The sequence below is a fragment of the Pezoporus flaviventris genome, unplaced genomic scaffold (assembly GCF_033815535.1).
Source record: "Pezoporus flaviventris isolate CSIRO_AGI_PZ_B2104156 unplaced genomic scaffold, CSIRO_AGI_Pfla_v1 ptg000213l, whole genome shotgun sequence".
Classification (NCBI taxonomy): domain Eukaryota; kingdom Metazoa; phylum Chordata; class Aves; order Psittaciformes; family Psittacidae; genus Pezoporus; species Pezoporus flaviventris.
The window spans coordinates 6,654,525-6,672,333 of record NW_026892761.1 but is presented as its reverse complement, the minus strand read 5'-3'; the positions used below and the strand labels follow the sequence as shown (position 1 = coordinate 6,672,333).

The 17,809-nt window shown below is 48.6% G+C and overlaps 1 protein-coding gene across 3 annotated transcripts in view; it reads left to right on the top strand.

The window, feature by feature from the left end:
• The first annotated feature begins 5,313 nt into the window (after window positions 1–5,313).
• Window positions 5,314–17,809, top strand: part of KCNB1 (potassium voltage-gated channel subfamily B member 1) — a 128,491-nt gene continuing 115,995 nt past the window's right edge. The window contains exons 1-2 of one of the 3 annotated variants that reach the window (XM_061441745.1): window positions 5,314–5,524; window positions 8,175–8,840. In XM_061441745.1, coding sequence (XP_061297729.1) covers window positions 8,274–8,840 — 567 coding nt within the window. In that variant the 5' untranslated portion in view covers window positions 5,314–5,524; window positions 8,175–8,273. Of the gene's footprint in view, window positions 5,525–5,919; window positions 6,129–6,502; window positions 7,082–8,174; window positions 8,841–17,809 lie in introns of those variants that run through there. The other 2 variants (XM_061441741.1, XM_061441744.1) reach the window with 2 other exon arrangements.

Sequence of the window (17,809 nt, the reverse complement as noted above, 5' to 3'; positions counted from 1 at the left end):
TCCTGCAAATCAAAATTAATTTCATTAGATACAAGTTACAGATGCAAAATAACCCAAGAAAGGCTGGAAGTGACCCTTTGCAGAGCCAATTTGGGCTACTCCTACAGCTGTGACTGGATGTCACTGAAACCAAAGCTCTCCTACCCCTCCAAGAAGCCACCCCCATTGGTGGCACTGGATGGCCAACCTTTCCTCCAGGACCTGCCCCTAGGGGACCTATCCCCCTTAGTGCTAGAAATAACATTGAGTAGTTGCTTGAAATTAGATTTGACCCCCCCCCGTCACTTTGCAGCCATTGGTGTGAGGTTTCCTGGCCCCAAAGCAGCTCCAGCTTTTACTGTTGCTGAACGGCACAAAAGAGGGGAGAAGGAAGAGTGTGATTATTCAGGCCTTAGGGCAGTTGAGATCAGGAAATGGCCATGAAGGGCTGGGTTCATGCATGTTCTTCAAATCCTGCCTATTTTCTGCTAATTCCTTGTGAAGATGAGCACCAAAAGGCTTAAACTGTTGGGTGTTTCCATCAGCCTTATTCTGAGACGTGCAGCTCTTGTAAATGCTTCTGCCTCTGATGGTGAGAGCCTCTGACAAACGTGCTCCCCGTTAGCTGCAGTAACAGAAACAGCAATCTTGGTAGGATTCATTAAAGGATCTCTCTTAAGTTTTAAAGTACATTTAGCTGCTCATTCATCCCCCACCCCATGCAGCTTTTGGCAGGTCACTTTAATCCTTCTCAGTCTCAATTTCCTTCAGTCTGAAAGGGGATATTATAGTACTTTCCTCCCAGGAACTGTCTGAAATGGATCCATATATGCAAGAACAGAGCAATTCTTACTCTCATTACCCTGAGAAAACTTGCCATGTTTCAGAACATTCCAGTGATGGCATTTTTCCAACATTAGACCCCAAAGTAAGTTTATCTTTGTGTCGTGGTTTGGCTGAGTTAGGATTTTGCTTTGCCTCTGAGGCTAAATCCTCAGCCTGTGTTTGTTAAAGAGGACCTGGGCAAGAGATGGGCCAGGGATGGAAATCAGGTGGCTGTGGGGCAGGAGGGAATCCTAGCAGGAATGTGTTCAGGTCCCAGCTACTTTGTTGTCACCTCTCCACATCAAGGAACTCCATCCCTAAGCTCAGGTGGAGGCTGTTTAAGGAGGAGACCTGACTTTTCCTGCCCTGCTGTGTAGATGCTGTGAGCAGCCACATCCTGGAGTGCCCTTCAGAGCCCCGGCTCCTTTGCAACATCACTTGTGTTTGTTTCAACCACATGGGGAAGATGCTGCCAGGGACTGGAATGGGGAAGCTCTTTAGGAGGCCCAGTTGCTAGATATACTGCTTGCAGTCTCATTGCCAGAAGCCTTTTCTGAAAGTCGGGCCAGCATATTCTCTAGCAGGAGAAGGTGGACTTGTTGTTCCCTCCACTGCTCTTTCTCAGCTCTCATGCCCTCCTGTTGCGACTCTCTCCAAGCAGACTTGTTCTCCAAATGCTGGTTAAAGCAGTCATGCTTCCTCCAACCCAAGGAGAGAAATGGCACCTTACGCCTCTGAATCAGAGGGACTTGTTTGTAATGCACAGATCTGATGGCAAACATGGTAGGGTCAATAACATTTATCTAGTTTCTCTTACATCCCCATTTATGTCTTCTCTTCAGACCTGGGGCTTCACCAGCTAAGCTGCTTTCCCCCAGCTGCCAGAGGGATCCCAGCCACTGTGGGAGCTTAGAGAGGGCATCAGTCCTGTCCATGAGTTCCATGAATGATACTGCATCTAGGTCCTGGACCCTGGCTCTCCCAATGGGGTTGGTGTGCCACAGCTCCCAGAGGATGTAAATGGCTGCAGGACCATTTCCAGTGCTCATCAGCTGAAAGCAGCCCAGATGGATGGGCACTTGGTAACCCCTGTGAGAGAGAGGTCACATCCCTACCTCTGCAAAGACTGGCCAACCCCTCTAGCTCTGCTGCCCTCCCTCCTGACTAATGGCGAGGTGACTACTGCGAACCTCCAGCTCTTCTGGGGCTAATAAATCTGCAGGTGTTGAATAGCGTAACAAGTCCATCTGCTTTACAGAGCTTGGTGCTTAAAGCTAACCATTAGATAATGTATTACAAGCAGCTGGGTTTTGCTCCATGCCAGTCCTGCCTGAACAGCATAAGCCAGAAGGATGGAACATCCTCCAAGTCCCTCTATGGGATGCAGAAGCTGATGGAATCCCACTGCCACTGGTCCCTCCTGGGCAGGACAGTGGACCAGGGGCCCCAAGGATTTGGCCTATGATATTGACAGGTAGGAGCAAATTAATGTCTCAGGTCATTCTGCAAATTCCCTAGCAGGTAGGTGGCAAGGACAAACTGGCCATTGGGGACCATTTATTCCTCAACTAGGAGAAAGGTTTGTGTATTTTTCTTCCCTAAAGTAATTGGATTTGGTCTGTATTTGGTCTGAAACCCGATGTGAACAAGATAGGCTCACACACCTGGTCACCTTAGGGAATAGGCTGGTGTTTCCACGGCTTTCAGTCAGTCTTCCAGGCTCGTCCTCATCAAGACAAGAGGAATGGTGGATCTGCTGGATTCATCCTTGGGAAGAGGAGCCATGGGGTCTGTGCTTGTGGTCAGTGAGAGCAGAGAGGAGAGTTAATAGATGTGCGGGAGGAAATGCACATCCTGGGAAAGGCAGAAAGCTGGAGCCAGGGGGGTGGCTCTGAATGTGCTTTGTGGGAACCTGAACCAAGAAGCTTCTCTGATAACCGATTTGCACTGGCGTGTTTCCTGCCCTCTTCCCAAAGACGAAAGGAGCCCAACTCTTGGTGCTGACTACGCACCAAGAGCTGTTTGAAGGGCTGGTGCCAGGCAAACAGTGGTGCAGCTTGGGACTGCCCCTCTGGGAGGTGGCAGGAGGGCGAGAAGTCTAGGGGGGACTTTGGGCACTCCTGGGACTTCAAAATGGATGTGAAAAGTTTAGGTAAGCTGAAAACAACTCTTTACACTGGATACCGTCCTCCCAAACAAGAGACAGGGCTGTCCTTACCAGTCTTTACTCTTTCACAGCTGAGAGTCTTCAGAGAGTTTGCCCTCTGCCAAAGTACATTTGTTCCCTGGTACGTGGTTCCTGCTGAAATCTCTTTGCCCTTCCTTCCTCCATCTCCCACTTGGGCAGACACCCAGTGCAGCAGCTCATCCTTCTCAGATCCTTTGGTGCTTCTCTGAGGACTCTGAGACCATGGCAGAGGTCAGGCCCCTCTTCCTGGACCAACGAGCTGTGATGGACTTATAAATATATGTAAGCAGTTTGGGAAAGGCTTTCTTTCACCACGATGAGAAGAGGAGCTGGCAAAGGACAAGAGTGAATGGAGGTGCATGCTGGGGGCCAGGAAAGCCGTGGTTACCAAGGCTTCCCCTTGCATGCAGAGCTTGCTCCCCTGTGGCACTGTACACTGGCAGCTACAGCTGAGCTCCTCCAAAAGGGGCTTTCACTAGTGGAGAATGTGATGATGGAGCTCAGCCACTGCTGACATCACCTTGTCTCTTTAAGGTTCATTTTTGGATTGTATTTTTCCATCTGCTTCCTATGTTTTTCCCTGGTGTTCCAGCATTTCCACACTCCTGGGCTCTTGGTGGCACAACTACTCCGCAGTCAGTTCTTTTTGCACTTTTTGACACTCGCTACAGATCTCTGACAAGAAACCTGATTCCCCCCCCCCCTTTAAGGAAAAAAAACTGGACTCTAAAAGAAAACCTCAATTGTACCTAAAGTGTTTCTGGGCTGGAAATAAAATCCCTGGAAATTAAGGGAATCCTTAAAGGGACACAATAAGAAACACTGTGTGACGGAGACAGCTTACTGTGTGTGGCTTTCTTTCCCACTCACAAGGACAAGTCACAAGCCCTTAGGCTGTAGGAACAATATGAGTTATTGTTACGTCTTATAGCTCATTTTAGAATGTGAAACCCAGCATCCCCTCAGCACCAGGAACCAGCCAAAACTCGTGGACCACCAAAGCTGCTGCTCCCATCTCTGCTGGAAGCCCATTGTTTCACATACCATCGCTGTGACATGGCTGAGCACTTGTTTATGGGCTGGGAGAGGAGCCTTCCTTTCCTCACAGCCCTTTGTTTTTCTGTGACCAGTAGAATGATGTAAATCAGCCTCCCCTCTTGCTTCTCAGGGTGGACAAGATGCCAGACTGTTGTATGGGAGTGGGTGTTCGTGAAGATGTGATACTTCTCCTTATGCAGGCAGAGGAGTCACTGCGGATCAGCAGAGGGATATTTCCACATTTAGGCCCAGCCTATTTCCATATCATGTTGTAGCTCAAAACCACTGTCTTATAGACCTTTTCTGCCAGGCAGATGAAATCCAGATGGGTATATACCATTGACTGCAAGTCCAGGAGAACGTATACTTGCCATACTCTGCATATTTCTTCTAAAGTACTTGAGGTTTAAAGTGTTTCCCTGTCAATAGCTGCTGTAATACTTGGAAAAGAACAGGGTTTGCCACAGACTGCATTCAAGCATTTGGCTGGCTCCTTGGGCTGTGGAAATAACAAACCATAAATTAAGTTTCCAGAAGCTGAGGGTACAAAAATACCAATGGAAAGGTATATCCAAACCAGGAGTGGGTTAGATAACCTTGGAGAGGAGCAAGCAGGCTCCACATTTCTGCATCCTCAGGCCTGCACTGCCCCTTGCTGACAAACTCTCTATTGTGGGACAAAAAGTGCTGCAGGGAACAGCCGTCCTGGGGATGGAAACCTCTTCTCCTCTCCCCAGACTCCTGGATCACGCCAGGCACAGCCAGTGGAAGGGTCTGCCCTGGGCATGGCTCCCTCTTGCAGCTTCTAACTGAGACTCTAGTGAGGTTCTTCAGCGCTGACGAGGAGGCACATGTGGAAGGGTGAGTAGACAGCATTGGAGGAGTCTGTGCTTTACATTGACCCTTCACGTGCCCCCCCCTCCATGTCTGGTTCTCTAGACCCTAGGCAGAACATGTGAATGACATTGGCAGGGTAGCAAGAGTGATCCAGGAAGATAATAACCCCACGTTGCTTCTCTCGCAGTGATTTAACTGCATTGAATCTGATGCATCTCCCTGCATTAGGCTGCTTGTCATCCTCCCTCCCAGCATCCTCTTCCCACAACAGATCCATCAGCGTTTGTCACAAGGGGAGATAATTTGCCCTGGATGCCAGTGCTAAAAAACAAATGACTTGCTCTCCTGCAGCACCTGCCAGCTGGAAGCTTCAAAGCACTTTGTAATCATTAACTTCCGAGTTCTGATCAGGGGTTTCCATCTCTGCTGTAAGAGGACTAAAGTGGGGTCTGGAGGTGGAATGAGGGGAAAGTGAGAGGAGAACTGAAGTGTTCTGGATACTGCTTGTAGGTTTTAATGGGGTAGGGGGAGCTACTTCATTTGAGGGGTGCTAGGCTGGGATTCAGCTTGTCAACAAGTTTTATACCCTATTCTTTCTTCCACTTCCCCTCTGGGTGAGCTTGCTTTTCTGGATCTTCATTTCCTCATCAGTAAAAGGTAAGTAGTGACTGCTTCTCCTTGTAAGAAATTCTGAAATATGCAGATGACATCCAGTTGTGGGAGGTTCTGGAGAAAAGCAAACAGTGTTTGGGATTTCAGGAAGCTATCTTTAAGGAAGATGTGGACATTTAAACACCAAATATAATAACATAACATTGATATTGGGTACCCTGGACATTGGGTACATGGGAGCCAAGTCTGGGCTAAGGAGAGAAGAACAGAAAGTAGGGAAAAGCAGCAATGAGGGTCTTTTCCCTTAGTTAATCACGTAAAACAAACACCTGGCTCCTATTTTAGAAACCTTGTAGTTGAAATTGTCACTAGAGTCCAAAAGCCATGGTCAATCGATACAGGAGGAGAAAGGGCTAGCAAGCACTGCTGTGTACCTCTGGTGCACCAGCCTAAGCAGGTGAAGTGCATTAAGTGATGCTAATGTACCCATTAAATGGTGCTAATGGAGCTCTGGGCTCCCTGTGAGGTCCATTTCCCCTGTTGGGAGTGAAGGAAGAAGATGAGAAGGACAGAGGGGCAGAGTGATACTTTGAGTGCTGTGCTGTTGCCTGGAAAGTCACTCTTTTCTCCATTTCTGCTGTGTTTTCAGGTTAGTAAGAGCTTTTTATTTATTCATAGTCCTAACCAGGAGCAGAATTCCACTGCTATTCCTCCTACCTGCAAATATACACAACCATCCTGAGATCAGGCTTTTCCCTTTGATGAGGGCTGTTGCGGTGAGAATAAGGGCCCAGTTCACTCCTCAGCCATAGAGGAATGTGCAGCCGTTCTGAGCTCAGCTGCTCCTGGCTCAGCAAGCAGGGCCTGGGAAGCAATAGGGGCCCTGCTGGGATTATCAGTGCTCTCTGCTCATCACTTTTTTTCTGGCACCAATCCCTGCTCCTGTTTTCATGGGTGATACCACCGGGAGCTGGAGAATGACTGGAACAGACCTATCCCCTTAAGGAAGGATGCTCTGGCTCTCCCCACTGTGCTAGGTCCCTTCTAGGCGTCTCCGAGCTGGAAGTCAGCCCCGGGGCGGTGGGGCCCAGCCAGGAAAGCGTTAACCTTCCCTGCAATGCTGCATCCCAGCTCACGGTGGAGCTGCCTTCCTCTCTTCCACCCCCAACTTCCAATTCACTCCAAACAACTCCGGGACAGAATTGCAGGGAAAAGCTGGAGGCTCAGACTAGACTTGTTGATCTCCGTTCCGAGGCAGCAGAAGGAAGCACCGAAGCTTTCCTTTGTGTCTGCACCGAGAGAGAGCCTGGGGGGGGCGGGGGCAGATGCGGTTTCGGCGTTGACTGTAGGCAGGAGTGAGGAGCCGCCGCCGAGGGAAGGCCTTGGAAGGCTTCCTTGCGAAGGATCCGATTTACCTCGTTTCCCTTCCCCTCCCCCCGGGCTCCGCGGACAGCCGGGAGCGCTGCCGCCATCCCTCCTCCTTGAGGCTGCCCGCGGGGGGATGCGAGCGGGGCCGCCGCTGCTGCCCGCCCCGCCGCAGGATGTAGCCACCCTCGGCCCCGCACAGCCCCGCACCGCCTCGCTGGGAGCCCGCAGGAGGAGGTAGGTGCGGGCCGGCCTCGGGCCGAGGGACGGGAGCCTTTCCCTGTGCACGGCGGCGGCAGGGAGACAGCGGCGGTGTTTGGTTCTTGAGGCTGGGGGTACCTGGGTAGGTGGGGAGGGGGCTGAGGCCCCGGAGCTGCGCCAGTTGAGCATGGGGGAGCCGTTCTTTCCTGCGCCCGGGTTTCTCTCCGTGCCATCTTGTGTAAGCAACAGTGCTTAGGGCTGTCATAAGGCACCCGGCTTTGCTAGGAAGGTTCGGGGCTTTTGCCTTATTCCGAATTCCGGTTTTCGTTGATTTCCCTGTTATGCAGAGGTCGGCGTGGGGTGTGTGTGTGGGTGTCCCTGGGCAGTCAAGAGAGGGAGAGCGAGTCGTTAGAGTGGCTGCGAATTCCCCTTTTACCTTCCCCAGCGGTTTCCTCTGGGAAATCTGCAAAGCTGGAGTTATAAAAAGCCTCCACGCTTCCCTGCAGCCTACATGGCTGGACAGGGCGGAGAGCATCGCCGGCTCCCAGGAGGGGAATTGCCCCGGCTGGGTCGTGGGGGCACCTGGGGTCCGTAGTCCTGCAGGGCCCCTCTGCGGGAGAAAGTGGTGGCAGGGCCGGCACGCTCCTAGCCGGTTGCCGGATGGGGGACAAGGGGCCAGCGCACCCCTGGCTAGCGGCTCGGAGCCTTTTTGGGGCGCGTTGCTGAGTGGCGCTGGGGGGGGGGGGGGGGTGCGGGGGGAAGCTCTGTGCCCTCCCCTGTCAATCAGCACTTCCCGGGCCTTTGCTAGCAGAGGCTCCGGGGCTGGCCCAGCCCTCGCGGCTCTCCCGGACGGGGTGTGCAAGAGACCCTCCCGGGCAGAGGAGGGGGGCACCGGGCCGCCGCCCGGGGGAGCTCGGCGACAGCAGCCTGGCCGACACGTGGGATCGGGCGGCCTTCAGCACCGCGGACAGCGCCCGGAGCTGCGCGGAGCGCGGTTCAGCACCGCCCGGGCGGACAGCGCCGCCGCCCCCCGCAGATTAGCGGGGCCGGGCGCCCCCCGCGGGGATAAGGCAGCGCCGAGGCGGGCGCAGGTCAGCGGGCGGGGACCCATGGTTGGCTTCTCTTGCAGCTCTGGGGCATGGAGGGGAAGGAGAGGTGAGGAGAGCCGGTCCCCGCGCACCCTGCCCCACGCCGCACCTTGGAGCGTCCAGCCTGAGGGGGACCAGAGATGCCTCTGGGGATGAATAAGCATGGATCTCGCTCTACTACCTCTTTGCCTCCGGACCCCACCGAGATCGTCAGGAGCAAGGCCTGCTCCCGAAGGGTCAAGCTCAACGTGGGGGGGCTGGCCCACGAGGTTCTCTGGCGGACCTTGGACAGGTTGCCGCGGACCAGGCTGGGTAAGCTCAGAGACTGCAACACACACGACTCCCTTATGGAGATCTGTGATGACTACAACCTGGAAGAGAATGAGTACTTCTTTGACAGGCATCCCGGGGCATTCACCTCAATCTTGAACTTCTACCGTACTGGCAAGCTGCACATGATGGAGGAGATGTGCGCCTTGTCCTTCAGCCAGGAGCTGGACTACTGGGGGGTGGATGAGATCTACCTGGAGTCCTGCTGCCAGGCCCGCTACCACCAGAAAAAGGAGCAGATGAATGAGGAGCTGAAGAGAGAAGCCGAGACACTGAGGGAAAGGGAAGGGGAGGAATTTGATAACACTTGCTGTGCTGACAAAAGGAAAAAGCTCTGGGATCTCCTGGAGAAGCCCAACTCCTCCGTAGCGGCCAAGGTAAGAACTCCACATTTATTTTCAAGTGTTGTCTATATTGGCTCATTTCTGGTGGTGCTTACATGAAGTGCTGTCCTGCTAGCCTTGCTTTAGCATCTAGGCACTTGTGGCTGGATGGATGTTGTGAGTAAAGGGCAGAAAGGCCTCTCAGATGCAAACAGGTTTTAAAGTATCTTTTTTGGTGTAGTTTGGAAAGGATCTATTTTAAGCATCCCTGGTGCATCCCAGGCTGCTAACCAAGGGGGGAGCAGCTTCACTGACCTGTGGGCCAGCAGTATACACTGACTGCTGTGGCTGGAGGTTGTAGACTTGCTATCCAGTGTCCTGTCTTGATGTGTTTTGTGACAGATTTCTTTGGGCCCAAAATGTGTGTCCTACTGTTTAACCAAACTGGCTTTTAAGAAGAGGAAATCTGCTTGAACTTGTAGACCCACGTCCAGTCAGGAAATAATGCCTTCCCTTCTAGGACCTAAATCAAAGTTCTCTGGTGAAATACATCTCCTAGGTATTTGTATCAGCACTCAAAAGGAAGGTAGCTTCCAACTAAGAATTTCATGCTTTGCCTGATTCAAGACTCTTTTAAGTCTCCCTGTGCAATGCTGTTGCGGCTCTGTCGCTGTCAATAGTTGAAGTACTGTTTACTCTGAAGTTGGTGCCAGTGTAAGAGATCTATTTGAAGGCATTTGGAAGATAAGACCCATGTTAGGAGAAACCAATGTCAGAGTTGGCTCTGGTATTTTAGCTGTCTCATGTTAGTCACATATTCTTTAGTTAGGAAAATCTCTGTGAACACAGTGATTCAGTAACCATGGGGACAAAAGTGAAGGGGGAGAGGTTGAAAACTGTGGGATGAATAACTGAAAAGCATGAGAGACTGAGAAGTAGGGATCAAAACTTGGATTTTCCATGTACTGGCATCTTCACGGTATGCCAAAGTAGAAAGAGGCCCCAGTTACCTCTTTAATGTCGCCTCCATGTTGTATGTGCATCTGCAAATGCAAACCTCGGCTCCATCCCATAGGAAGTCTGGTTGTGGTGGACTACTTATGAAAACAGATCTCTTTCCCTCTCTTACCAAAATGTTGCATGTCATGAACCAACAGCATGTACAAAAGTTTGGGGAAGGGATTTTATGAAGTGTGGAGCTAAATGGCTCATTCTGGCAGGGGAAGGGAAAGGCATGGTCAGCTGCTTAACCAATTATCACATTTCTAATGGCAAATGGAGCCCCAGAATGTCTTTTTTTTTTTTTTTCTCCAATGGCACAGATGACACTGCTGAATGCATTAATCATTTATAAGGCTCCTTTGGCAGAGTCCTGGAATTCTGAAACACAGGCCCCGGGCTTTGCTGTCTGTGGCACTGACTCAAAATCCATTAGAGACTGTTGATGTTCATGATTTATTGTGTATGAGCAGAGGTCATTCTTGCCAAATAAGTGTCTTGTGTGATTTATAGATGAAATTCACTCTAGCTTCATTTTCTGAGAAAATTCTCAGAGTAAGTGCATTCGACATTGCAGGCTGTGGATTAATTGAGTGAATGGTATTGCATTATATTGCATTATTATCCTTAGCGTTTAAAGCTACCATTCTGTGACTTTATTACTGTAATGAAAATGGTGCTGTACATTCTCAGACCTCAAATATTCCAGCAGTTCACAAACATGAATTTCTCCTCATTTCAAGCATAGCAAGGCAAATGGGCATGATGAACAATTAGCTTAGCAGGCAGGGACAGCAGAGCTGCTAAGCCTATTCTTTATCCGATTTTCTCCCTGCTGGTGGATAGCTTATTCTCTTGTGCCAGAGTATGCCCTTTGCTTTGATCGCCTTCATGAGAATTCAGTCCACATACTGAATAGGCTGGACTCAGCTTTCAACTTCTGATGGAAGGACGTGGGGAGAGGGACTTGGCAGCCTGACCTGTTATCTGACCTAACCAGCTGTGCCCGGGCTCTGTTTCAGGCTGCATTTTCTAAATCTGAGCTGCTGCCTGGTAGCTCCTGCCCAGCTTTCCTCAGGTGTCCGCTCAGTGAAACACTTCTGCTGAGGCTATGGGCCTCCAGGAACTTCTGTCAGCTTTCCTGAAGCCAGACTGCATCTGCTTTGCCAGGTCTGGGAGCTCAAACTGTTCCTTTAGAAAGAGAACAAAGTAAACTCTTCTGAGGTTTAATGATTATCACCGAAGGACCTAAAGTCATTGTTTGGAAAGTCTGTACTACTCTCATTTATTCTTTTTCTTCAGACTGGTACCACTCAGTGCAAAGGTTTTTCCATCTAATTGGAACAAATACAGGTTACTTTCATGTTCTCTTTAAGGTATCTAAAAAATGGCTACAAGTGCAGGTTCTAACCCAGACCCAGCACAACCCCTCTGTAAGCCATGTTCCACACCAGCAAAGTGGGCTTTCCTGCACAGAACCTGACCTGACTCCTCCACAACAGCTTACTGCAGAACTTGTCATGGTTATCCTGGAACTGGTTAAATACTGAGAGGTGTTCAATTGTGTGTGTTTGGGGATTTTAAGGAATTATGTGATGTACCATGGGGTGGAAAATGGCATTTAAATAAGCAAAGAATTCCCCAAACCTTCATTTTTGTTGCTGTTTTATCCACTGTGGATTTACCCGTATCTCTTGACCAATCTGTCTGGTTTTTGAACTACCTACCTCATGGCAAGCAGTGTCTTATTTATGTGCGATGCTTCACTCTATACGTGACTGGAAAGAATGCTCTGTAAGATTTTATAATACCTGCTCTGAGAGCCTCAAGATCTCTATAATGAGGCATCAGATGGCTGTTGAAGCCCCAGGCTTGCTGCCTTGTTACTCCCCAGCACTAGCAGAGGGGTGTTTGCTCCTTTCCTATAATGCTGCAGTCCTTTGCAGATGTAACCGAAGCCACACCGACCTTGTGCAAGGTGCTGTAGAGCCATGGGGCAGCTCTCCAGCCCTTCCCCAGGGTCAAATTGTGCAACCGGTGCCTGAACTATTTCACCCATCAGCCCATTTAACTTAGGGGTGCTTGCTGTGCTGCACACCCTTGTGATCACTTTGCCCAGTGGGAAAACTATACACAAAACTGAGCACTGAGGGGCTCTCCCCTTCTACATGAAATAATATTTAATAGGCAGGTATAGAATCATGGAATCATAGAATAGTTAGGGTTGGAAAGGACCTTAAGATCATCAAGTTCCAACCCCCCTGCCATGGGCAGGGACACCTCACACTAAACCATGTCGCCCAAGGCTTCGTCCGACCTGGTCTTGAACACTGCCAGGGGTGGAGCATTCACAACCTCCCTGGGCAACCCATTCCAGTGCCTCACCACCCTAACAGGAAAGAATTTCCTCCTTATATCCAATCTAAACTTCCCCTGTTTAAGTTTTAACCTGTTACCCCTTGTCCTATCACTTCAGTCCCTAATGAAGAGTCCCTCCCCAGCATCCCTATAGGCCCCCTTCAGATACTGGAAGGCTGCTATGAGGTCTCCACGCAGCCTTCTCTTCTCCAGGCTGAACAGCCAACAGTATTAGTAACAACTTACTCTTTGTCACCCCAGCCTTACAGGATATTTTAAAAGATCAGTTTCTCCTGCTTCCTGTGACTTTATTTGCCTGTATATCCCTGAGAAATACTCACTGCAGGCTTTGTGGATGCTTCCTCCTCTTCCTGCAATCACTGTTTTTGCTTATTTTATCATTCTTGCTGTCTAGCTCAATAGCTTGGTGGTTGGTTTTTAATTTTTTGAATAGTATTCTCCCTGTACTTTGGTGCACACACAACATCATTTTTTAAGTATAGAGGACTCTCTGGTGCTCACTTCTGTCTGGATTTACCTAGATGAAGATGAGGTGCAGATATTTTCTGGGGTAGGTATTACATTTTACTGTGTGGCAGCTTTTCCTTTCCTCAGGAAAGAAAAGTAGCTCTCCAGAAGCCAAGCAGAACTGCTGCTTTTTCTTGGGACTAAATGTCCATGACAGGGCAATAGTAGATAGCAGCTCTCAAGCACTCTGGTTTGGGCTTTTAATCTTAATTACTCTTTCCCTTGCCAAAGCTAAGCCTGGGCAGCAGGTTTCTGTCACTCACAACCCAGCCAGCAGCCCTGGGTGACCAGAGCAGGGGTCCCTTCTGTAGCTGGTTGGTTTTTGCTAACCAAGATAGTTAGGATTGGTGCTGGTCTCATGTGCCCAGTGAGATGTTTGTGCCCCTTGGGAGAACCAGCCTAGCTGTAATTCCGACTAGACTGCAATGACCTCCTGAAAACCATCAGGCTGCAGTTTTTCCATGCCTTCCAGTGTTAACAAATTAGACCAACTCAACCTCTTAATTATATGGTCTTGGTAATTCTGTGATCACCTGGACCTTTCCAGCAACTCTGCAAGAGCATTGCCCTTTTTGTCTCCTAGGAGGAAAAGAAATCCTTTCTTCTTTTAGTTCTTACGAGTTATTTCCCTGATCAATATCTGAGCAATTAGTGTTGCATGGGGTGTGTGGGGGAAGTCTGCTCGTCTTACAGACTCCTCTGCATGTGCTGGCTTCATCTATTTTTCTCTTGCTGTCCTGAAGGCTGAGAAAAACACGATGACATCACCCACTTTGCAAAATGCTTCTCTGCATATCTGCATGTCAAGTAGGATGTGCACTTCCTCTCCTCCTCGCTGCCTCCACTTCCCACTTGTCCCTGTCCTGTTGGAAGCTCTGCTGCAGCAGTCCCTCTGTTCTGACAGGTGATTTCTCATCCTTTCCCTTGCTCCTACTATGTCTTTGCCAGTGCAATATCACGTTTATCCTTGAAAACATGCAACTCCAATTCAGTAATCTTATTATGCATGCCTCTACATTTGTTGAACAGCTTTTCTCGAGCTGCCCACTGCTCTCTGCTGCTAATCTCTCGATGCATTGCTTAGGGATTCAAGAGGTTGCTCTGTAAGCTCTTTTCTTATTATTGTTGATAGTAGTGACAAAATAAGAATGATAAAACCTCTTGGAGATGCATTCGCTACATCTAGAGCTCTCTTCCCCCACATGGGCTTTCTATTCCTGGCCCTTCCTTATGGCGTGCAGTTTCATTCATCTCTAAACCTGCCTGAATTTAGCTTTCAGCAGAGGAAACCCCTCTCCCTAATTGCATGGGTCACATCTTAGCCATGTCTTGCCTGTCTCTGAGGCTCCCATCACAGGGCAGATGTTGCCTTTGTCTGTTAAAGCCAAATTGCCCGTATTTTCTTGCATCTCTGCCTTTCGTTTTTCTGATGCAGTTACTGCCTTGGCTTTTCTTCTATATATAGGAGACTTTTTTTCCCTTCATCCTTTCTTCAGAGATCCTCAAAAGCAGAGCCTCATTCCAAAGCCTTTCCTCAGGGTTCAGGGATTCGCCACTTTGGTTTATAGCTTACCACTGGGTTTCTAGCACAGCACTGTCCTGTGGACATATAAGCGACCTCTGTTCTGCATCAATCTCTTTTTATCCTGCAGCTCCTTTCTGGGTGCTTGTCCTTCCATTGAACTTCTTAAATCTTTTGTCTGGGAAGCCCTAATTCCTATGTCCTCTGCTTCTATTTCACTGGTGACCTTCCCACTATATACTGATGTGCTGGAAGCTCCCAGAACTCCTCTCCATTACAGACTCCCTAAACTCCTAGTTATTTTTGGGGGGGAACCCAGAAAAAAAACCAAACCAACCCAAACCCTGGTAGCATTGTCAGCCTGGTAATTATGTCCTGTGATTCTTTCCTAGCTCTGAAGAGTCTTGCTGGGAATCCTTGTAACATAGGAGACACCCTTGCACAAAATCACATTGGCTTGTTAGTCTCCCACATCCTTAATGTAGCGTCCCATATTATTTCCTTCATGGGATACATCTGCCAACAGTAAGCTGCTTCTAAGCTCTCCAGGTGGAATCCTCACCCTTCAAAGCTGATTCTTTCTCCAGACCTGTTACTGCAGCCTTTGGATCCAAGGCAGCTGCCTGATGTTTCTTGCCTGGAAAGGGTTTGGGTTCAGCAGTTTAGAACCCAAGCCAAGGTCTGCAGTCTCTAAAGACCTTTTAAAAAGGAAAGGTAAAACTCGTAGTTCTTCTGATGCACTTTCCATACAGTTGATGAAATAAAGCATGCATAAACATATGTATGTAGGCATACTCCTGGATTTTTGCCTTAGCTGTAACTTTCTGCTTAGGAGAGCCTGGAGCAATTCTGTGGTCCTTCCTGAGCCTAAGCATCCACATCTGTGAGAGACTGTTTGCCTGCCTCAGGAGGGAAGCACCAAGCTTGCTTGGGCTGAATTCCTTGGAGGATGTGTGCTATAGAAGTATAGTCGCTGCTATTTTTAAAGTGCCAACTCTCATTTGTACCTTTAGAAAAATCTCTCTGAGAAATTAATTCCCGTCGCTGCTCAGCCTCTGAGCAAACGTAGTTAAAGGTGCCGACATCACCAGTCAGAAATGCAAGGAAGCTTGCAAGAATGGAAAATCCCTGTTTTGCTCAGCTGTGACTGCAGAGGTTTAGTGTAATAATGGGGTTCAGAAGAGAAGTGCTGGGCCTGATTCCCCCCCGGAAATACTGGCATGGTGTAATGCACACGCTGTGCAGGTGCAGCTTTGGCTGGTACCTGTGCAAAGCACTGGCACGTGCTGCCGAGTCAAGCATGAAGTGCCTGATGTTTGTGCCCTGACTACAGAGGAATTCAGAGCTATGCAGAGGCACTCCATAGCTGTGTGCAAAAATCAGTTCTTTTCACTTCCTAAAGCACTTTCTTTGCTTTATTCTTCTTACACAGTGGGATAAATATCCTTACCATCCCATTCCTCCTTTTACCTATTCCTCATGATCCTGAAGATCACAATTTCCTACTGATTTGTGAATACCCCCATGGAGAGGAATAATCCAATGTTAGTTTAACAACATGAATGTTTCTATTTGTCATTGCTAATGACAAAATATTTATGTCAAAGAAAGTTCACAGCTGATCACTTAGTTCTTATAATAAACACAGTCATTATGATTTACTCCATGGAGATATCTGGCAGCAATAGATGAGGCATAATGGGGCCAGTAAATGTGAGCAAGACATTGATATTAGCCTTCTCTCAAAAAGCTATATATAGAGCTATACGTTGTCATTGTTTCCACTACATTAAGGCAGACAAGGTTCAGCCTCTTGCTGTCATGAGTTGCTCAGTTTGTTTTCAAGGCCTAGAGGCTCAGCTCTGTCATTGGCTGGGTTAGCTTCCCATGCACTAGGACTGCGAGCACCAGCACTGGGGTACCACTGTATCATAGTGGTAGATGAGCTCAGGCTTGGTGGTTGCTGTCCTTGTGAGGCAAAACTGCTTTAAGGGCTGAGTGGATAAATCAGCTCTGTGCCACAGACCTATGAGCTGGCAACAGCTGGCTCCCTGCCCCACACACTGTCACTTAACTGTCATGCCTGAGCTGCTTTGGCACTCTAACCTTAACATGACCTTGCCCTAAGTTTAGTCCCTGGGGCAATAACCACATGTTCACTTCTTGGTGTTCTTCATTGCTCAGTACAGCAAAAATAAACCTTGTAGTAAGCTTCCCCACTGGGTTTGGCTGGTCTCTGGTTTCTGGCTCTCCTAGCTTTTCTTGGCCTCTCCTGTCTGCTTTACAACCTGGCACTAGCTGAACATGTTTATCAGCAGATTTTGGTAGGTCTCATTCTGTTTTTTAGTGAAAAAATCTTTTCTTCATTCTAGAGCAAGCCTGTAGCAGTGCTGAGCACCCCTAGGTGAGCACCATGCCTTTGTACCTGCTAATAGCCCCTCCCAAAACGCTGATAATTAAACATCCAAGCATGTTTATTTTCTAGGTTCCCCACTAACACCAGCAGCCCCAGCCCTACTTCTGTGGAGGGTAAAACTCCATTGAATGTAATGGGAACAGATGAGTATTATGATGTCTATGCTCATCAAGCAAAGCTCTCAAAGTGCTTTGAAAAGATGGATTAGTTAAGGCCAGGACAAACCTGTGGTATATGTATTATCCTCATCTTAAAGTGAAGAGGTGATCGTTGCCAAGGTCAGTGAGGAGGGTCAGGGCATTGCTGGGGGGACCCTGGCTTTCCTCTGTCCCCAGTACATTTTCATGGTGTAGGTGAGCTTCCACTGGCCCCTGGCTGCTGCCTCCCCTGAGAGAGTGCAGAGGGAAAGCTGGCAGCCCTCTGACAGATTACCCAAGGGGAATGGAGGTACCTGTGCTCCTTGTTTCAGCACAAGTATTCCTACTTGAATGAGCATGGGAAGGTTCTGGGAAATGTTGTCATGTTTGAGGAATGAGTGGTTGAAGAAAGATGGCAAGGTTTCCACTGGTAGATCTAAAAGCAGAAGGTATCTACTGCAGTGTTTTCAGGGTGCTCTGTGGCAGTTCTGACTGCAGGGAGGGAATGTTGTTAAGCTGATTTGAATAGCAAGAGAATACTTATGTTAGACGTATAGAATTATGTCAATGTGTAGAATGTATTGTCAAATTATGAAATAAATTATAATACCTATGCAACACAGTATACATCGACATGTATGCACATATACTACATTAAAGTTGCCCTTCCTAAGGGGAATTCCTTTGTACCAAAATTAACCTGCATAAGAAAGGTATTTGTTTTCAATTAAAAACTAATCCTAGCAACCAGCTCCACTTTCAGCACAGCAAGTATAATGAACAATTCAAACATTACTCAGCAGTAGCATCTCCTCAGACAAACGTGTTCCAACCTTTGATAGGAACAGTCTTTGTGTGAATGTGAGGGTCAGAGAATGTTTTTTTTTGGTGTTGTGGGAACTCTCTTCAGCCTGGCCTTAAAGAGGTACTGATGTTCTCAGGAATGTTCTCCTTTTCCCCATTCACAAGTCTCTCCTAGACACGTCATGATTCCTGTGAGTGGTTTAGCTGAAGCTTGCAGTTGCTCTGGTCCAACAATGTGGATCATCAGTCCAATGGCTAT